At 51.7% G+C, this 21,363-nt stretch overlaps 2 protein-coding genes across 2 annotated transcripts in view; both read right to left on the bottom strand.

Annotated features, from left to right (window-relative positions):
- Window positions 1-5,522, bottom strand: part of LOC131213278 (cAMP-specific 3',5'-cyclic phosphodiesterase, isoforms N/G) — an 18,018-nt gene extending 12,496 nt beyond the window's left edge. The window contains exons 1-3 of the mRNA XM_058207288.1: window positions 5,519-5,522; window positions 541-1,516; window positions 25-315 (exon numbers count right to left, since the gene is read on the bottom strand). Of these exons, the coding sequence (XP_058063271.1) occupies window positions 25-315; window positions 541-1,516; window positions 5,519-5,522 (1,271 nt within the window). The remainder of the gene's footprint in view (window positions 1-24; window positions 316-540; window positions 1,517-5,518) is intronic.
- A 180-nt stretch (window positions 5,523-5,702) lies between these two features.
- On the bottom strand, window positions 5,703-15,018 carry LOC131213843 (thymosin beta). Its single transcript, XM_058208019.1, has 3 exons — window positions 14,900-15,018; window positions 9,596-10,022; window positions 5,703-9,160 (listed from the first exon to the last, which is right to left on the bottom strand). The coding sequence occupies exons 2-3, from the start codon at window positions 9,852-9,854 to the stop codon at window positions 9,021-9,023; spliced, it is 399 nt and encodes a 132-aa protein (XP_058064002.1). The 5' UTR covers window positions 9,855-10,022; window positions 14,900-15,018; the 3' UTR covers window positions 5,703-9,020.
- Between the last annotated feature and the right edge of the window lie 6,345 nt (window positions 15,019-21,363).

The raw sequence follows: 21,363 nt of genomic DNA, 5'->3' as shown, positions 1-21,363 counted from the left end.
GGGGGGGATTTGAGTGGGACTTACCGTACGTTGGCCAGGGTGTGACGTCGGTTGCGGTGGTACTTCGGTTGAGTCGGTGGTGGTTGATTGTGCTGCTGCTGCTGCTGCTGCTTGCTGCCAGCTGACGACAAGGACACTCCCGGCGCCGGTGCAGGATAACCCCGGGAACCGAATGGCACCCCGAGCGGGTTCGCGTCGTCATCGGACGCCAGATCAGGATCGCGGTCCCCCTCCGTCCCATCGTCGTCCTCATCCCGGCCACCTTCCTGGCCTTGCTCCTCTTCCCAGTCCGGGCTTCCCTCGTCGTCGTTGCCGCTGGCCTCCAACGATTGCTTCCGTTTCTTTCGATTCTTTTTCTTCTTCCACTTCCCTCCGCCTTTCTGCTCCTCCTCCCCGTCCTCCTCATCCTCCTCTTCCTCCTCCTCCTCCTCTTCGTCCTCGTCCTCTTCTTCTCTTTCTTCCTCCTCCGCGATCATGTAGTCGGGGTCGGTGGTGGCGGCCGAGTCCGAGGCGGTGCCGTCGCCACCGCCCACCACCCACCCGCCACGCAGGCCCACGCAAGGATCCTCGCCGCCCGCCAGCGTATCACAGCCTCCGTTGCGCTTGCGCTCCTCGCGTATGTGCGGCAGTGAGTAGGGATGCTGCTGGCCGGACCCACCCCGGTGCCGGTGGCCCCCGCGTCCATGACCGCGCCCCCCGAACATTCCACCCGCGGTTGCTGGGGGCTGCGGAGAGCAGGGTACGGCAGGGTGGGGCGCACTGAAGGGCGCGCTGTCGTCTAGCGTGCAATCTTCCTCCCCGCTGCCGTCATTGGCGTCGTCCTCTTCGTCCTCGTCGTCGTCCTGTTTGGCGAGGGTAGCCAGCCGTCCAGCCGCCGGTATAGTCCTGGCCGTCGCTAGGATCGCGACCGCCGCAGCCCCGCTGGTGATGGTGTTCAACTCCCCATCGGCGACGACTGCTGTCATCGGCGCCGCCGGCACCAAGCCACTGTTCGGTACGCCTCCCCCTCCGTTATCGCCCTTCCGCCGATCGCCGTCCAACGTCTCTCCCGCTGCTCCCGCTGCTCCCGCTGCTCCTCTGCTTCCTCGGCGGCGCTCCTTGGCGTTGCTGCTGGAACAGCGTCGGTGCGGGCCGTCGTTCCACCGGTCCCGCCGGCCACCACAACCGGTCCCGTCACCCGCCGCCGCTCCCGCCTCCCGCTGCTCCCCTGCTCTGGTTCCCACCGTCGGCCGTTCCCGCAGCAGCAGCAGTTGCTGGTGGTGGTGGTCCGTCACTGTTCTCGGCGGCTGCGGCTGCAGCGACGGCAGTGGCAGCGACGGGGGCGTCGGCGACGTCGGCGTCGGCGGGCCACCACCGCTAGTGTCGCTATTGTCGCGGACCCTCTGCACCGGCGCACCGTCCTCGGCCTCGCCGCCGCCGCCGCTACACTTTCTACTCGCCCACCGTTCCTCGCGGTCCCCCTCGCCGTCGCCTTCTCCCTCACCGCCGCCGCCGCCTCCGCCGCCGCCGCCGCCGACTCCGCGACACGGCAAACAGCAGCGGAACAGGCTGGCTGTGGCTTTGTCGCCGGCCTCGCTCGCCTCGAACGACCGCCGGACGCCGCCGCTGCCGCTCGACCCGACGACGACGAGGAAATGCTGCTGCTGCTGCTCAGGCTGAGGACGGGAGGGCGGCTGCTGCTGCTGCTGCTGCTGTCGGCGCAGTTTACTCCAACCGCTCTGTTGTTGCACGCTCACCGACGCTGCCACCGCCGCCGCCGCCGACGCCGCTGGCTCTTCGCTGGCCTCCACGTGCTCCGCACCGCGGGCTCCTAGTATACGCTTATCACTGGGCGGCACTCCGGCGACAGTTCGCTCGCGCTATTGCTTATAGTTCTGGGTCTGTGTGGCCCGTTGTTCTGTCTCTTTCTCTCTCTCGCTCGCTCTCTCTTTTTCTCACTTTATATTTTCTACTGCCCTCTTCTTCTTTTTCTTCTTTCTCTTTCTCTTTCTTCTTCACTTTTCCTTTTTCTTTATCTTTCTCTTTCTATTTCTTTACTTTTTCTCTTTCCTCTCTTTCTCTTTCTCTTTCTCTTTCTCTTTCTCTTTCTCTTTCTCTTTCTCTTTCTCTTTCTCTTTCTCTTTCTCTTTCTCTTTCTCTTTCTCTTTCTCTTTCTCTTTCTCTTTCTCTTTCTCTTTCTCTTTCTCTTTCTCTTTCTCTTTCTCTTTCTCTTTCTCTTTCTCTTTCTCTTCTAATTCCCTTTCTACTGCATCGCGTGCTGTTCTGCTTTTCTTTTCTGCTTCTTCTTATGACACTCCGCCTCTGCACGGTGCTTCAACGCGTACCCCTCCTCAACCTGCAACCACTGTCTCCCTGTAGTAGTCGGTTCTCACTTCTTCTGAGCTCTGCGGTTACCGGCGGTTAGTGGTCACGCGGTCCAAGCAAACGTCGCACTCCAAACTTCCGCCGGTCGGACAAGCAAACGGTGGGTTGGTAGCGCTACACCGCTACCGCTTCACTCAGTCCTGCTCGGTGGCAACACACCGCGGCAACACAGCACAACAACGTTGCACACCCGCACACCCGGCCGCACCACATCGTAGACGAACGACGGTGAGCTAGTTCCGCGTCCGCTTCTGCCGGCGCCTGGAGTACGGTTCAATCCACACCAGCCAGCTAGCCCCAGCTAGGTTCACTGCGCGCGCGCTGATCACTCTGCGGGGTCCGCACACAAGTAGAGAGACGGAGAGAGAAAGAAAGAGAGAGAAAGAGAGAGATTAATTAATCAGTGTGCTGGGAAGAGCACAGTGCGAGATGTCGCACTGTGTTCAGGCAGGGCAGGGTTACAGATACACCTCGCGCTCCAGAAGCGCGCTTCCCCTCCACAAAGGGGACGCGCTCGGCGCTCTTGGAGTATGAGAACATCTCCTAAAATACACCCCAAAGCCTAGGCCTGGCTGAGAATAGCCAAAAGTGACAGCGGCACCGTGGTGACGGTGGCGATATTAAAATACCACCCTCGTTGGCGTCGTGCGTCGTTCGGAGCAGCTCGTTAGCCCCGTCGTTTAACTTCAAAGGGGTTTCGTGCAGGCGCACGCCTGCAATAGCCGAAAACAAACAACAGATACATACAATTATGGGACCGAGCGGGGGGGTGGGGGGTGGGTGGGGGCGTTTCAGATCCGGGTATCTTCTATGGCCTCTCGTCACGTTATCGCATCGCATCGCTCTCGACGCTCTCGACTCGGACTCGACTCGAGCTCTTATCGTGCACCGAATGAGCAATACATAACTTGGGGCGCGGGGGGGGGAGTGAGGGTGATTTGGAGAAATAGACTACCGGGTACTGGACGTTGCAGTTGCAGGACGGGTGGGCGCCAGCTTTATCTGGCCTTTTCCCCGAGAGGCGAGCAGCAGCAGCAGCAGCAGTGAATGCAATGCTCTTTCTCTCTCGCTCGCTCGCGATTTCCACGGAGCAGCTCTCGGACTTCAGCAGATGTTTAGCAAACGGAACGTGAAGGAAGAAAAATCCCTTTGAACTTTCGAACCAAAGTTCCGTCGGGATCCCTCCCCCGGGAGAGAGAGAGAGAGAGAGAGAGAGAGAGTCTCGTCCCGTCGATGTGCAACAGAGTGTGGAGACCAGAGTTCGTCCAGCCCGCTTGGAGCCAGGAGCCAGGAAGCGAACTCCAATCTGGACTGCGATTGGCTGGGGGGGCTAGAGAGGGGGAGGGGGTTGTAATGCATTTCGTCATTCGCAACACACACACACAAACACAGACACAGTCCCAACGGTCAACGTGACGTCTGATAGGCAAGGTCCTGGTACCGTGTTGATGGGAATGATGACGGCCTCGAATGACTCGGTGCGTCGTCAGGCGGCCATGGTCAGGACGAGCAGCGCGAGGGAAGCACCACGACGTTACACAGGTAATCACACACACACACACACATATATATACACACGAAGTTCGCACCGGAACCGTAAGCTGACTGCGGACCAAACTCTGACCGCTGGACCGGGGGCCCCGGGAGAGCTGCGATAGGCATTGTTTTGTTTGATTGTTTTCTCTTTCGGTTTAGGAGAGCGTGACCTTTGCAGAGTGGGTTGCGCGATGTCATAACGCGATGCGATGTGGAAGCTCCTGGCTCCTGGCTCCTGGCTCCTGCCAAACCGCTTCGCTTCGCGGCCACCGGGGATTACCTCCAGGGTAGAGTGCAGGCTCCTAGATCCAAATTCCTACATCCCTCCCCGCCACCCCACCACCCCTCCTCGCCACCGCCAACCAGTGGCTGGGTTCTGGGGATCTGTGGATAGTTCGTGGACTTGGACTAGACGCACTCGAAACGACCCACCAAACGATCAACACAGACAGGACCCTGGGTCTCCCTGGAGAACGCGGTCATGCTTCTTTACCTTGCTTATCCTGTAGTCCTGCTGTCGCTCCTGTGTGTCGCCTATCTTATCGTCGTCCCCTTAGCGACCCGCACGAGCGTGAGAGAGTGACAGTGACACCGAGAGAGAGAGAGAGGGAGAGAGAGAAGAAGAGGGCGCGCTGATGACGTGGGTAGCCCCCCTGGTGGTGGTGAAGGACGAACTGCTGCTGCCGGACAACTCGCCGAACGCGCCACCGGGCCCGCTCGGAGCTGAGGTCAGTGCTGAAGGACGATCAATTCACGCGGACGGACCCGTCCGCGCGCGGGATAGACGTGAACTGCGATTGCACTCTACCCGATTCTAGGGCAGGATCTTCATCTGGCTGGCTGGCTGGCTTGTGGTTACTGTGGGTCCTTGCGGGCCACAGAACATCCACCGAACATCCACAGGCTGTCGTGGGGGGGGTTTTTGCTGGACCCGGACCAACGAGGACGACGACGACGACGGCGGCGATCCGTTGATTGGTGTGTTTCGCTGATTCCGCTTCTCCGGAATTCCGGAGCTGAAGGGGCCTCCGGTGCCAAACACCGTGGTTCGTCCGAGGTCCACGGCACACACGCGTTCCGACTCGGGTGCCGCGCGCGCTCTCGCTCTTCACGTTACGTTCTCAGTCTCAGTTCTTCATTACTTATTAAATCACCACAAAACTCTGTGCTGCTGCGAATGCCGATGGCCACGGGAGGGCCATATTTCCACCGTTTGCTGCCGTCGTCAGCGTGTTGTGTACCTCAGTGGCCAGCACAATGCTCGAGCTCAAATGGAACGGGTGGAAAATTTGTTGCTTCTTCGGTTGTGTGGAAAACGCGGCGCCTGCGCACTGGCGGCCCGCGGCACTCGTCCCACCCGTGTCACCACCTCGTCCTCCGCCCGACCGGACGTCCACCGGAGCCGCGAGCGACCGACCGCGTGTGCCTGTGTTTGTGTGCGCGCGTTTTTTGTCCCGTTTTTTTTTTCTTCCCCGTTTTTTTTTTTGCTGCTCCGCTGTTTATTCTGTTCCGAGCTTCCAAATGCGGAACACACTGTGGCGGCACGGGGTCGCGCACTTTTCCAAGCGGGCACCATTCGTCATTCCGACGGTCGCATAACTTCCCCAAACACACGTACCCATCTGGGCCGACCCCCCCGCGGACCACGGAGAGGCAACACGTTGAAAACACCGGACACCGGACGCGCAGTAACACGGGCGAGCATACGGCGCGTCTTCCGTGGCACCGTCGAACCCACCAGACTCCACACAGGAAGGAAGAGTGCGCGAGCGAGAGTACCGAGATTGGTTAGTGTATGGTTGTAGAATGTTTATTTGATCCATTTTCGGTAGTAGATAGGGATTATAGCAGTAGTAGTACATTTATGCCGTTGCAAAATCGTTTTTTCGTTGCGTCTCCTGTGCCGCGCGCGCACACCGCCGGACAGTTGCGGTGTTTAACACCCCCCTCTCTCTCTCCCTCTCTCTCTCACTCTGTGAAGCCTCAGCCTTCACACATCCCGCTACTAGTCACGGGGGGACACCAGCGTTTCGCGTGCCGCCTTCCTTTGCTGCTTTTCGATTTCTACATTTGTTCCCTGTTTGTTCTAAAATCTTCTCTTAATCTTTGCTTTGCGCGCTCCTTTTGTCCGCTAACGCCCCCCCTTCACCCCGCGATCGACAGCAGAGTCTCGAGAGGCGCGGCCCTTGTGGCTATGTGTCCTCTTCCGCTTGTGTGCCTCGATTCGGGACATTTCTCGTTCGCACCCCGCACGGCTAAGTACAAAGTTAAATGCCAAATAACGAAAGAGAGAGAGAGAGTCAAATAAATTAGAAAACTTTAAGATTGATTTTCCAAAAATAAATACACTAATATCCAAAGACCAACAAATTGGTTGAACTAGAGAGCGTAAACACCGAACGGGAAACTCACAAGGGACCCCTCCTAAAAACCGGGATGGAAGAAACGCGACTCTGCGCGATGCTGGAGAACGCTCTACAGACAATCATCCCACTCCCTGTGTTCGCTCGGGAAAGGTGGGTGGCGTGGGGGGCTATACTTTTCTGTGTCTTTCGACAATACTGAGTGCCACTTTTGGTTTTGTTTTCCTTCTAAACTCGACACGACAAGAGGTATATATAGATCGCGGCCCGAACGTGTGTATGCTTCCTCCTTCCCTCGGGCGCTACAGCACAGATCGATCGCGCGTTTTGGCCGTTATTAAAAAATCCAAAATGTTGGTGGTTGATGTTAGTCCCCGGCCACTACCGGGAGGAAGAAGGGGTTGCCGGAGACCGGGCTAGCGGTTCTGTTTTGCGGATGCAGCAAAAGATGGGTTGCACGCTCGCACTGCTAGAGTGTTGTTAAACGCAACGTCTGGTATTACTTATTACTTATCTTTCACTCTCTCCGCGCTATCTATTTAATGTCTTACTGTGGTGGTTATTAAAACTCCCTGCACACTCTGCCCGTTGCTAAATGCCATTTTGGGAACAGAAAAGGCATCCAAATCCGGCAAAAACATCAAATTAGCAGATTAAAGTAACCTTTCCTTTCTGCGTCAGTCTCGTCAGTTTCGTGTGTCCGTGTTGCATCACTATGTAGCAGTTATTATGTTCGGGATCGAGCTGGTAACCGCGAATGGGTGCCCCTGGGCCATTTCTCTCTCTCTCGCCCTCTTTCATTTTACCGCTAATTCTGTCACTCTAATTCTTTCTCTCTCTCGCCTCCCTTCTCCATGACGGTCTGTCTGTTCATCCGTTCTGTCTGGAATCTGGTATACTGTGGATGTTCGATGTTCGTAACATCACTTTTGCCGTCAAAACGTCGCCCTCGTTTTCGCTCCGATTTCCATCCGTATTTTGCATCACAAGGAGCCAAGGCCAAGAGGCGTTCGGGGGGCCCTGCATTCTGCGTTGGGGATGGATTAGTATAAAATGTATAATAGTGTCACACCTTGCCTTAGGCAGTACGCGGCGTTATAGCCACCTGTAGACCCCTGGCCCATCAACACGCAAGGGGCCTTTATTTGATTTCGAATCGCTCCGAACTGACACTGATCGTGCTTGGGCGCTCCCGAGCCGCTTGTGCCGCTGTGTGGCTTGTTTAATTGTCAATTTTGATTTTCGATGTTTTTTTTCCTTTTTGGATCTTAATGGCTATCTTAGCAACCCGAGCCTACCACCGAATGGTTGCGTTGTTGTCGTACACGTACTTTTGAAGCGGGAAAATTTTCGATCAACTACTACGACGACGACAGCCAGAGTCTTTCTCGATTTCAGTTGAAACGGACATTCTCCTCGGTAGGCAATAAGACACTCTAACGTTAGCTTTCTGGCCTACGCCTTACCTACACCTATTACTTGTATGTAGAGTGTTTGCTTTGCAGATTTCATCCTATGCAGCGCGCGCGCGCTGGAGGCGCCATACGCCTCCTCTACCACACACACTGCCAGTTTGGTAGAAGTGTAAAAATATTCGATTTATTGTGAAAATCTTAGCTGGTATCAAATGCGTTCACGCGTGGTGAAGAGAGTAGAAAATTGACGGTGGTAGTGGCCGGTCAACGCTCCGCGCTGACCACACCACACCCAACCGCACCCAATGCTGCTGTGTTTGCCAAACAAACTCCCCCGCATCGTTCTCTTCGCCCAACGAATATCAACAGTTTAGAGTTTTTCTTTTTATAGTTGTGTCAACGTTATTGTGTGTTTTTTGGAGGAGTTGTTTTTGCTTTTCGTACAATAACGCCAAGCGCTAGGAATGCGCCCTTGATCGCGCGCCTTGGTTAGAGAGCGATCGCACCTGAGACTGAACGTCCTCACTCAATCTCGTCATTTTGCGTATGCTGGACCTGTTCGAACAAGCCCTTTAACACACCCCTAAGTAGCCTACCAAAATTTCGAAATGAAAGGACTAACTCCTTCGCTTTCTACCTGAACAACTTTCGCTGGCTCGGCGAGTGATCTTTCCTGCATGGTTTGGCCACCAGCAACCGATTTTGCATTGGTTCGTGGTTACTCGGTCGTCATATCGGTGGGTCGTGATGGAGGAGACCAGGGACCAGAGGGTCGTATGAAGAAAAAAAGAAACAAAAAATGAAAAACGAATAAAGGATGACCCTTTGCGGGCACGGCGCGACAATGGTTTGGGATGAAGTAAACCGAGGGAGAACAAATAGACATGAACACAAGCACGCACACGTAGACAACACGCGAGCGCGACACTAACTAACTTTAAAGGGTGCTGCTGGAAGGATGGTTTATATCTTGATGGAAGCTTCCTAGTGGTTACGGCCCCTATTACGTTGCCCGGAGAGTAAGGGTGGGGGCGGTGGATTGGGTGGCTTTCGCTTGTGATGATGACGCTGGTGGTGAAGTACCGTTGTTGCTCAACAACGACGCACTACTACTGTATGTGATCTTTTGCTTGCTGCTGCTGCTGCTGCTGCTGATACTGCTTGTTGCTGTTGTTGTTGTTGTTGTTGCTGCTGCTGCTGGTGCTGCTGCTGCTAGTACTGCTGAATAGGTAAAATTATGCCTTGCTTTGCTTGCCTGTGCGCGCTCCGCTCCCCCCGCTCACTATCTATCTCTGGGCAGGCGAAGGAAGTAGTAGTATGGTATTGGTTTTGCGCACACCGCTTATGCGCGCTTCTCTTCTTCGATTGTTTCACGCGTCGGTAGCGGGTTCTTCTCAAGCGTTTCGGCGTGCTTCAAGCGCGACGTGTCGAACGATTCGATGCCCTCAATGAAGCGTTTCACACCTTTCTCCGCTTGGATGGCTGAAAGACAGAGCAGAAAACGGAACAGAATAGGATTAGGGCAGCAAAATGAGCACGCGGCGAGGCGTCTGCCGTCTGGCGTGCGCGGTTCAATGCGCGAGAAGACTTTGTGCCATTATCAGCAACCACAACGGAGCCCCCTTACTGAGAGTACACGCCAGGCCCTAGGGGTGTGCTTATCGGGTGCCCGGAGGGCTCAAATCATCGGCGCTGGCACGATATACTAGACCGAAAAGCGGCCCTCTGACCCGGCTAGACTGGAATCGGCTAAGCTGGTTGACACGCGGAGTTTGACTCTGCAAAGCTGGCCACGGAAGTCGCAGAGAGACACGAGCCACGTCGCGTTTGAGCCACTTTGCCAAAACGGCGTGCTCTGATGGGGCACACTCAAAGTAAAACGCCAACACACACTCGCGGAGAGATAATTAGACTTACCTTCTTGGTCCGGGAGCGGATTTTTTTCGCAAGTTTCGGCGTGTTTCAGCTGCGAGGCGTCGAACGATTCGATGCCCTCGAACACGCTGCGCTGGGCGCGTTCGCTCTGGACGTCGGCCGCGGTCGGCAGCGGGTTCTTCTCTTGCGTGGCCGCTTTGGTCAGCGTTTCCGGGCGGAAGGATTCGAGCTCGCTCTTAAAGTCAGCCCCGACACGTGGGTACTCGGTGGTGGTGGTTTCCTGTTGGTTTGCGGAGGCCATTGCTGCTACTGGGTGTTGGTGTTGTTGGTTAGTTCGTATGGAGGGTTATGGGCGACGGTTCGTTGATTGCTGGCTGGCTGGCTGGCTGGCTCTTCACCTATTCTACAGGTTGCTTCTTCACAGCTCGCTACGTGAGGTGGTGCGTGTAGATATGTATTTGGCTTTAGTCTGGAAGAACACAATGAAAATACAGCCTTTTTAATCACCAAAGGATCAACACACAGCACAGAACAAACCAATCGGCACTCTATCCGGGGCGAGCTGAGCAGAACGAGTGATTGATCGAGCAAACAAGAAGCGTGATTTAAAACGCGAGAGAAGTGTGCGCGGTCGATTGCGTTTCGCTTCTTGAAAGAAAGGGTTGCGGACCGAGCAACACGGGGTACGAAGTGGTCGCGGAGTGCGCGAGCGAAGCAGGGACGCAAGCCAAGAAAGGTGCCGCCATGTGGAAGGTTCATCACTCAAATTGGGTAAAACAGCATTCGCCGTCTAACTCCCCACCCCCCTAGCTGGCCGTACGTGCGCTCGTACAGCGAATTCATAACGACGGCGACGGCGACCATGGTTCTAAGTCTTCTCGTCGTGCGTGAGTCGATCGCTTCCCAGCCCCCCAGAGGCGCGCAGCAACTAAAGGAGCAGCCCACCACCCATACGCCTAGCACACACGTTTGGCGTTCGAGACACTCGTCGTCCTCTGCTGCCTCTACTTGCCACTGTCCTACATTTCCTTTACCGTGCTCCAAGCTCTCTCTCTCTCCGTCTGTCTCTCTGTGCGATGGAGGGAACAAAACGGCAATGATGCATGGCTGCTAATAAGGCAATGAGGAACGCTTCTGGGGTTTCCAAAAGGGTCCCGAAGCGCAAGGTGAAACGCAATCGTGGCGCGGTTGTAGGCCTCGAGACTCGACCCTCCTTGATTTATTCCATTTACGGTCAGCTCGTGTCAGCAAGCTTGGCCGAACGGCCGAGAAACTGAGAAACGACGAGTAATAAAATTGAGTGAGTGAAAGAGAGAGACAGAGAGAGAGAGAGAGAGAGAGAGAGAGAGAGAGAGAGAAATACTGGTATCTCATCCATTATCACAAATTCCTCTTGACCAACATCATCATCATCATCGTGTTAAGTCGTCGCCATCTACGCTTCTCCTCAGGGTCATCCTTAAATTGCGCATTCACACAGTTGGCGCGCGCGCCTTCTGCTGCCAAACTAGAGCCAGATTCGGAGCCAACATGGGACATGATGCTGGAGGTTCGCGTTTCGCGTTGCTTCGACAACGGAAGATGCGCACCACTACTGAGCCAGTTCCGGAGGGGTGAAGCTTCACCAGCGAATGTGCTCTCGCGCCCAAAACGAGCCCGATCGTGCGAAAGGTCAAACCGTGGATGAAGTCCGATGGTAAAGGGAAGGGTAAAGGCGACATCTGGCGACGTCGAGGGCGGCGGTGCCAGATCAACATATGAATCCGGGATGGGCGGGGGGCCTTCCACGCTCAGGCGTCGAAGAGCCTTGATTGGAATATCTTGCGGCGGGCGCCGCCGAAACCCAATTGCGGAGTGAAAACGACCCGGTGTCTCTGTGTGCGTGATGTGGTTCCTTTCATTCGCCACAAACCATTAAAACCATGTAGTTCATACATACTATAACAACAGAAACCAAAAAAAATGTGCAGATGGCGCATGGGGCGGTGGAGAAAGGCAAAGTTAGAAAAGTAGGCTGCGCGCGCATAACTCCGCGGCCTTCGGACGTCTTCACCGCCTTTTGCGAGGCGCGGACCCGTCCTCGGTCGGTTTAGTGAGTTTGGTCCCGATGGTTGGCTTCAAAAGCCCCCCATACTTGAAGATGGAGCCTTTGGACCTGGTTGCTTTTCAGCCCTAACGAACACTACGGCACGACGGCTGGAGGATGCCACCGATCACTCTCGGTTCTCATGTTGCCTCGATTATTAAATTATGTTCGATTGTTTCGGCATGGCCAACTAGTGCTTTTCAGAGCTTAGGAGCTGAGCAACTGTCGACCATTTACTGCAACTGCCGGGGCGAACGGGGGCACGTACGCACCATTGATTTCACCCTGGAAATGATTCCAAATGTGCTGAGCCAGGCGCGACCACAGACTTAACCATCGAACGATAGAGCGAGAAGAAAAACCCCCGCGCACCGAGAAGGCCGCCTTTAGGGGAAGCATTATAAATGTGCACCGCGCGGCATCTTTTCGCTGGATGAGTAATCCTACAAAAAAAGAACCCCAGACTTTCACGCTTGTGGGCCACCGGTCCAAGTGTCCAAGCGGCACAGAAAAAAAAGAACCTACAACTAAATATGGCAAAATAAAACACGGCTCGGAAGTGCCCCAGTCGGCCAACCACGGGACAGCGTGGCCACCTTGGGCCGGTATTTGGCCAGCGCAATTCGGCTCTCGCGCCCAACGCATTTTTAATAACACCAGCCCTGGCGCAGGATATACTGGTGCTCTCTCTCTCTGTCTCGCTCTTCTTCTACTGGTTCAGAATGGGTAGAGGCAGGTGTGTTGTTTTATTACGGGGCGCGAAACCAGTGGACCGTGTAACCTCGGGTTCGGGGGTTTGCACCCCGGGGTTGGTTTTCTCGAACGTATGTTGGTCGGAGATAGTCCCGAGGGTGCTTGGACTTGTCCGACCAGAGTCCAACACAAAAAGTCAGCAGAAGAAGCAGTTAACGCTATTGGTAGGCGAATGAAGTTAAAGCTTTCTGGAGGTCCGACCCGGCACCACCTTGAGACAACCGCCTTGTGAATTGTTTCCAATAGTAGAAGAGTACGGGCCGTGTTCGAATCGCAACACGACCGACCCGCCACGACGAGCGGACACCGTAACGTGACCATAATTGGATATTGCCGGTTTATGGTCAGAGCCAAGGCTCGCGATTTTCATTACCATAAATGGGAGCAGAAGGAAAATACATATATATATATATATACATAGCGGGCGTGAAAAAGAGAAGGGCGTTAAAGGAGCCCAAAAAGGAAGAAGAGATGTGGGAGGGGTTGGGGGTGCTAGAATAACCCCGGCGCAGAATTGGGCACAGTGCGGCGGCACAACGTAAACTTTTGAACTGTGTGACACAAACGCCAACTGACTCGCGGTGTCCTTCGCAGGACACCCCGCAATCTAGACCTCGAGGGGAAACCCGAATGACACGTGCTGTGGGGGCTTGGGATGGTTGCACGCCACACATGCCTGAGTCGTAACCCGCAACGCACCATTCATGCCTACGAGGACTTCCAAGAAACCAAAAGCCTACAGGCCCAACTGTTGTGCAGGAACAGAGCAGGGAGCTGGAGACCTAAAAAGAAACACAAAGGCCCTTTTGTACGTTTTCCCAGTCAGTCAGCAGTGAGTCGGCTGCGGCACAAAGAAGTTACAATCATTCCCCAACGGGGACTGATGATGACACATCCCTGCATTCCTGTGCATGCTACGTCGCGGCATGCATATCACCCCCTCCCCCCCAACTCGACTCATGCTTATGTGTGCTGGTGCAGCATGGAGCCTAGCCAACGCCCTAGCCCCCAACGGATGATGTTGCTACTTTGAACCACGTTCCTCGTTCGGAAACATGTGTGTACCGTCGCTCCCTCAGCCAGCCCCCCGAGCAAATGTGTGTGCGTGTTTGAGAGATGTGCATATGAATGAATTCGAAAAAAGGAAGCAGAAAAAGAAAAAGAGGAAAGAAAGAAAGAAACGGACACTCGGCGTGGCCCCAACCGAGCTGCCTGCCGGCCCATAAAAACCCTGACCGGAAGTGCAGGCTTAGGGAAGAGTAGAGGGGTTGGTCATCGATCACGGTAATCGAACCGAAAAGCGCTCAACGGAGCGCGTCCACTTTTACACAAACCCGTATGACCACCACACCTTAACCCCGGGCCGGCCGGCCGGCGCAACCATGCAGTGCAATTCACTTTCTTCTTCCAGTCTCCGTGTGCTTCTGGTCGATTCAGGCGAATTTCGCCCCCCAGCGATGGCCACCGGATGATGATTCACCACCCGGTCTTCTTCGCGCTTGGCTCTTTAGCCTTCAGCCCAGCGAGCACTTCACTCGGGTGAGCACACGGCCATGGCCAGAAATTTTGAGCCAACGAAAGGCTTGTGAGTGTGCGAGCCACACTGTTCCCGTTCCGTTCCTTTCCAGCGAGCGAGCGAGCGAGCGGGCGCGTCTGTATGTGTTGCAACTCGCTGTCATTGCGGTCGCCGCGGTTCTTGTTCTTCCTTCGTGTTGTGCTGTTGTGCACTGCTATCCCCGTGCATCTTCTACGCTGGAAATGAGGGTGGACTATATCATCCATACACAGAGCAAGAGCGAGAGAGAGAGAGAGAGAGAGCGTGGAAAGCCTAACCTAATATACATCGGCCATTGAAGCGCACCGAAACACGGTCGAATCTGCCGTGAGGCTACTGACCGGCAAAACATTTCGAGAGCACACAACTCGACTTTTTGGCTGGCGGAGGAGAGCCCGGGGACCGGTAGAAAGTCCGTCGCCGTACCGTGGTCAGGGAGAGCGAGTGTGCGTATTGTGCCGGCATGAATACGCACACAAACCCACACACCCACGCCCGACTTTGCGGTACACTCTCTGCCGGCTGGGCTAAAATAATTGGGGAGAACCAGAAAAAAAAAATGGATAACAATTTGCTTGACTTGCCCGTGTCGACGAACCAGGACTACGGGAACTACGGGGGGCTAGGCCATTGATAAGGCGGGCGTGAGCGCGTTGTTGTTGTGATCATCACATCTTTTTGGCATTGCGAACGCTCCCTCGGAACAGGGGGGGCGAGCCCTCTCAATGTTTGTCAGCCAGTGCACCAGTTGGAGGTGCACCAACCACCATCACCACCACCGTTCGAATCGATTAGAAACACAGGAAACGGAAGCACTCGAGAAATGGAAGAACCCTTTTGGGGCGAAGCGCGCAACTGGTAACGCCCGTCGGAGCGTTCTTGTCGAAGAACCAAGCGGAAAGCGGAAAACAACAACAAAAAAAAGCCGGGGCAACAAATCTTGATCACTCACTTTACACGGGTAACAAAGTCAACAAAATGGTTGAAAGTTGCGACGGCTGCGACTACTGCAATTGCTGGATGCTGCTGCTGCTGCTGCTGCTGTTGAACCGTCTCGATCGGAAGCACAATTGCAAAAGGATAGGCGCACCGGCCGACCGCTCAATACATAGCGTGTGGCCGGCCGAACACAGCCAAACCCGTCCACGCACACGGCCACAGCGCGCGTGGCGTGTTTGGTTGGAGTGCAACGCACTGGAAAGGGTTTCGGAACGGAGCTCGTGTTGGTGTTGGTGTGTGGCGCTGACTAACTGACTGTCGCTTTGTCGGCGCTGGAGAGAAGAGCGCGCACCCACCACACCCGAAAAATGTCTCTTTGTTTGCGGCCCGGCCCTCGGCGAAAGGCACTCACCCCTTTTCCCGGCCCAACCCACGCTCCACGCAATCGAATACCCGCGAACTCGCGATTGGGGCCACGCAAAATTCGCAAATTCGGGTTGCCTCCCGCCCCGGGCGGGTTGCCCAAGTGTGCGTGCCCCACAGGGCAGGCATTGTATCGGAAATTGATGTAATTTTTGTTTTTTCCGTCTTCTTTTTCGCATCTTTTAGTGCTGAGAACTGCGCCCGTTGCTGCAGATGGGGCTACCGATAGAATTTCTGACTCTTGTTTCCGCGAAAGCGACGCTCCACGCGCAGCAATAAGAGAGAGAGAGAGAGAGAGCGAGAAAAAGGGTAAGAGACAGAGGGCCCTATTACGATTCTCAAACTCGTTTACGGAATTCATTCGAAAGTTCATCTGAGTTCATTTTGCTATCGCGGCAGAATAATCCGCACCAAAAAGTTGACGGAAGCCGGGCTGTCGAATACGACAATTCATTCGAGTTTCATAATGCGGTGACGTTCGACAAAAGAAGTTCATCCAGTTGAAAGCTCCCGTTACGGAAAGTTCATCCTTTCCGTACGGAAAGTCGATCGACTGCCGCGATAGCAAAACGAACTCGGATGACCGTTCGAGTTCTCGATTCGAGTTTCGTAATTGGGCCCAAGGTCTCATTCGCTCACAAGTCGGAACCCGTCTTCCGTCTTTGGTCTCAATCGTGTGCCCGTCGTCGTCGTCGTTGCTTATCTTTTGTAGAGTGTCTTTCTGGTGGCAGTGCTACGAGAGAAAGTTACCTCCGTTCCCTGCCTTTGATCCATCGCACGAAACCCAGTGCATTACTTCTGTAGCTTCATTGAGAAAGAGTGTCATCCGTTGCATTTGTACGGCATTTGCATTTATTTTGTTTCATTCTTTCTTGCCCAAAACACCAGGCAGGCGCGCTTGTTAGAAACATTCGAGAACACTGTAGTAACCGCGTTAAACCTTTTTGAAAATGGTTGGTTTGAACTACTTCCAACCAAACGTCAAAAATGTCGGATCCGAAAGAGTTTGACAATTGTGTGACGTCTGACGACGACCAAACTAAACCGTGAAACCGTCGGTATGCGAAACCCGGGCGAACTTCGTTGCGATTGCGATCGATTGACCAAAATTTCTGTTCTGTTGTCCTTCTTCTGTTTGCTTATAAATATATTATTTCAAAACTATTTTTAAGAGGTTTCCAATGGTCCGATTTACATCAAATATGCACCGGACCGGCAAGGTCCGGACAATACGGCGAATGCATTAAAACTTCCTCACCAAGCTCCCGGACTTTCTGGGGAATCACTAAAGACGTGCGTAACATTTCGTTGTCCTGGTGGAACACAAAACCTATTCCAAACGCTTAGACCACGATTATTTTCACACAGTATTGTCGTATGAATCCCATTCCTTATCCCCAGTAACCATCCGTGTAAGAAACGGGTCGATTTCGGTCTGTTTGGCTAAATCTTCACAGATGGAAATTCGAGCCATCATGTTGTTTGGTGTAAATAGGATGGCGCCCAAACATCGAGCTTCTTTGAGAAACCAGCTTTGCGCAAATGGCTTTAAACTGTTTGTTTTTAATCTTTAGGTCCTGGTCAATGCTCTGACTACAAAAAACTGACCAACTTTGATTATTTCTGTGATTTTCGATGGCGGATCTGCCTGTAAGTTGCACAAAACATCGAAAATACCTAAAACGGGTTGACGGAACCAAAATTGCACCTAACTAGCTGTTGAAGTATCGGCGGCATAAAAACCATGCAAAGTTTCAGCTGCCTAGCTTTTCGCCTTTTTCAAATAAAAATTGTACAATGTACTGATTTTTCTCTATAGTGACTTCCATTGTTAACACTCTGTAACTCACTCACTGGAATAAACAATAAACAGAGAAAGCATTTTTTAAGTGTCTAGTATCAGATATACTTCACGAGATATCGATCACTAAAGGCAACTATCGTGATAAACGTCGATTTCTGTTTAGCCAACCTAATATGAATAAAAGGCACCCGTTTACGGGTTGTTGCTAGTTGATTTGTGCTGTTGTTAACTTACAGTTTGACAAATACCGAAATCGGCCGGTTGCAACACGCCTGCAACAAGTCGACATAACACATGGGCTGAAAAGTCTCGGGCCTAACACGCAGATGGTGCTATTGCATTCGCTGCTTTCTCAATAAGTACTTTCCTTCAACCGAAAGCTGTTAAAATTCCATGGAATATTCTACTCACGAGCTGTGTGTGAGTTGCTGTGCTAAGAGTGACAAAACGTTTGTTATTTTCAAAAAAAAAAATTGATCGAAAACAAATTCAGGTTTTAATTTTGCACTGCTTCGGGATGGAAAACAAAATACCGTTCATGCCAAGCTTGAAATGACGGTTATAACGTGTTACAAGGAGTCCGCTCCATCAGAACTAACGCTAAAACGTTGGTTTGCCGATTTAAAACGTGCTCGTAAAAACATCGATGATGCAGAACGCAAAGGACGGTAGAAATTGAAATTTGTAGATTGCGGCGCTAGAAAGGAGTGTTTCTTTCTTAGTCTTGCGACTTTTTAACCCATGTGTTACGACGACACAAGAATAAGAATGCGCGGAGAGTCTGTCAGACGGAGAGATACTGTCAAAAGGGTTATTTTAAAATAAATTTCCCGATGTAGGAAACATCCTGTTTCTCTCCCCCCTATCTGGCAAGGCAGGGAGGCAGGACGGCGATGTATCATCGCCCGTTATTTAGTATTCTACATAGTACTTATAGATCTACACTTAAAGTACGCACATTCACAAGCGGCGGATTTAAGCGTATGAACAATCTCAGCTCCCCCCCGGGGGCTGTCAGTCAGTCGCGATTGCGCTCTCTGCAAAGCCGGTTGAGAACAAAGAGGTTGACAAACAATAACAAAGTGCTTAACTACAAACGATTAAACTAAGTGTAAACCCGATAAAGTTGTGTAAACGTGGTCAACTTATCCTCTCGCAGCTGCAGCCTCCAAACGCTGCTCCACTCGCCACGCCCGTTGAAGCTGCAGCGTTACGGCTCGGTAGGACCGGGCAAAGCGCAGCAACCGCAGCGTCTCGATCGCCAGGTTATCCGGCGTGAGAGGGGTGCGGTCGTCATCCGCCAGCAATTCAGCTCGCTCCCGCTGGAAGCCAAAAGGCGTAGAAGCCGAACTGAAACTGGTAAAAGGTCAAAGCGCCAAGCGTCTAAGCGGACGGGTTTACGAAATCTCTGTACAGAAATGGACGATTGCAGTCAAAATGAAAGCTTCAAGAAGAAGGATTGTGATGCGTAAGTTTGTGTGGTGTTTGGTGCATATTAATAGGTATAACAGCACATTATTTTCCAGAACCGCAAAAATATGTCGTCGGTGCTTGTCGAAGTGTGACGCTGTGAAGTCCCTAGCGAACGACGAATCAGGACAAAATCAACTTCAGCAGCTCTTCGATTGTACCGGTGTTCAGGTAGGACGATTTGTTAAAACAGACATCACAGCCTATTCTACAAGAAAGACTGTTCAATGAGACTCATATTTTTCAGGCCAATCCATTACCTAGAATTCCATCGTTTTTGTGCACGGAGTGCAAAGAATCGCGTTTGGATAACATGTTTCGCTGGCGATCCAACAAAAACATTGCGCTAGTCAATGGATGTATCGAAAAGGAAAACACAGCGAAGAACGAAACAGACATCAGTAAAGACTCTGTTGGCCACTCTGCTGAGCAAACGATTAGCACAAATTTGTTAATCAAAACTGAAGTCACCACACCGGATGCAGCGAACTATTTGCATTTGTATCAGACGAGTTATACAGCTCCACAGGTAAATGGGACACAAGGATGTTGGTTGCTACCCGATGATTTATTTGAAGCGGAAGAGAATCCAATTGCGATCAAATTAGAGAATGAAGATGTAGATGAACAGGATGACAGTCAACAAAATCCTCCAGAATTGATTTGCCAGGATCAAGAAGATGCCTCTGTGACAACCAACACGTGTATTACCAACCAACCAACCAACACGTTACCCGATGATTTATTTGAAGCGGAAGAGAATCCAATTGCGATCAAATTAGAGAATGAAGATGTAGATGAACAAGATGACAGTCAACAAAATCCTCCAGAATTGATTTGCCAGGATCAAGAAGATGCCTCTGTGACAACCAACACGTGTATTAATGATTCGGCTTCAGAAGCGATTCGAAACGGAATTGCTGCCAACGATGCTGGAAAACATTTCAAAGTTGGCCGAAAACGTAAAAACGATCAAGAGAAAGAGGAGAGGAGAGAAGAGAGGAGCTGTGCAGCTCCTCAAGTAAATGGAACACATGGATGTTGTGGCAACCAACTTGAACCTGATGACAGCAAAATAAATCCTATCCAAAACCCAAACCGTATGCCATACTATGCAACATCCAAAACACGTGTATTACAGATTCGGCATCAGAAGCAATTCGAAACGGATTTGTCGAAAACAGGCGAAAAGCCTGTTGTGTGTAACATCTGTAAGAAAGCGTTCCATTCATCACAAGCACTGTCACATCATTCTAAAATACACAAACAGCACGAATACCAACAGTGCCCGCATTGCCCTGCAAAGTTTTTATACACGTCAACATTAAGGGATCACATACGCGTTCATACTGGTGAAAAGCCGTTTCTGTGTGAAATATGCGGCCATACGTTCAAGCTTTCATCTTCTCTGACGCAACATCAGAAAATCCACCAAAAGGAAAAGTCGTATCTGTGTGAAATATGCGGCCATACGTTCAGATTTTCAGGTGGTCTGGCGAACCATAAGAAAATCCACGAAAACGTCGAATAGCTTCAGTGTACGCATTGCCATTAAAAGTTTGTACATGCGTCAACGTTAGAGGATCACATTTGCATTCATACCGAAGAAAAGCCGTTTGTGTGTTAAATCTGTAAGAAAGTGTTCCATTCATCGTCCAAACTATCAAATCATTCAAAAAATCACAATAAGGACTAACATCCTATTCTTATTTATTCATCTTATTCGAAAATTCACTAAAAGAACCAATAGCGTTTGTTTGAATCAGTACTTACTTACTTACTTAATCCGGTTACAACCGCCGAGCGGTCTTTACGTGCTCCTGAATCAGTACTATAAAAGATAATTATTGCTCACAAAACATTGTCCTTGATGGAACATAGAAAACGGGGTATAACAAAGAGAACGTTGCGACAAGAGGAAAATGAATTAAATTAAATTCAACTGTTGAATGCACGTTGAATCTTATATAGAGACATTACCTCGTATTTACTTTTTTGTCTTACGTCGAAGTCGCATGTTTGATTTTTTTTTATTCATTCTCTTGATTCCTCCGTTGCTTTTTAAGTAATAATAAATACATGTTGCGTTGCCTTTTTGGGAATAATAAAAACATGAACTTGAAATCGATATAAATATGTAGAACTAGCTGTTCCCGGCGCGCGTCGCACCGCCTCATTTCTCGTTTAGGAGCGTTGCAGAGGACTTCCTGGTGACGTATCCGATCAGCTTCCCTTCTCATTTCCCGTTACTCCTTCTTTTCTGACGATCGGACTTCCCTTCCCGTTTCCCGTTGGAATTCGCACCAGCTGAATTTGGCTCAAATTGCTTAAAATCTATTCGAGTTTAACTGAAATGAACTTAGATTTTGTAAGAGAGCCCTCCTTTGTAAAGAGGGGATGAGTGGGGTTTCAAACATTTACCAGAACATTTTCCCATCCCTGAAACTCCCGCCTGCCGAATTTTGTTCGATTTGTTCGTTTAGTTCGAAACAACCGTTGTTTTTGGCATTTCAGATTAATGCCAAACTGGTTGCGCTGCTGTCAAAACGTATATGTTTTGGCCGAGGCGTAAACAGTTTGGCATTTATCTGAAATACCACTAACATAACGTTACGCTTCGTGTGGCCTCAGCTATACAGACGGACAGACAATTAACAATTTTAATATCTATAGATCGTTTATTTTCGATTCATGTGGTCGTCCAGTTACGTTAATATGGTCCGATGAAAATGCTACACCTTGTGCAGCGTGCTGTCAAAACTGTCAAAAGCTAGCGACGG

This window comes from Anopheles bellator, chromosome X (genome assembly GCF_943735745.2).
Source record: "Anopheles bellator chromosome X, idAnoBellAS_SP24_06.2, whole genome shotgun sequence".
In the NCBI taxonomy this organism is placed as follows: Eukaryota; Metazoa; Arthropoda; class Insecta; order Diptera; family Culicidae; genus Anopheles; species Anopheles bellator.
The sequence above is the reverse complement of the archived record's forward strand: the minus strand, read 5'-3'. Positions and strand labels throughout refer to the sequence as shown.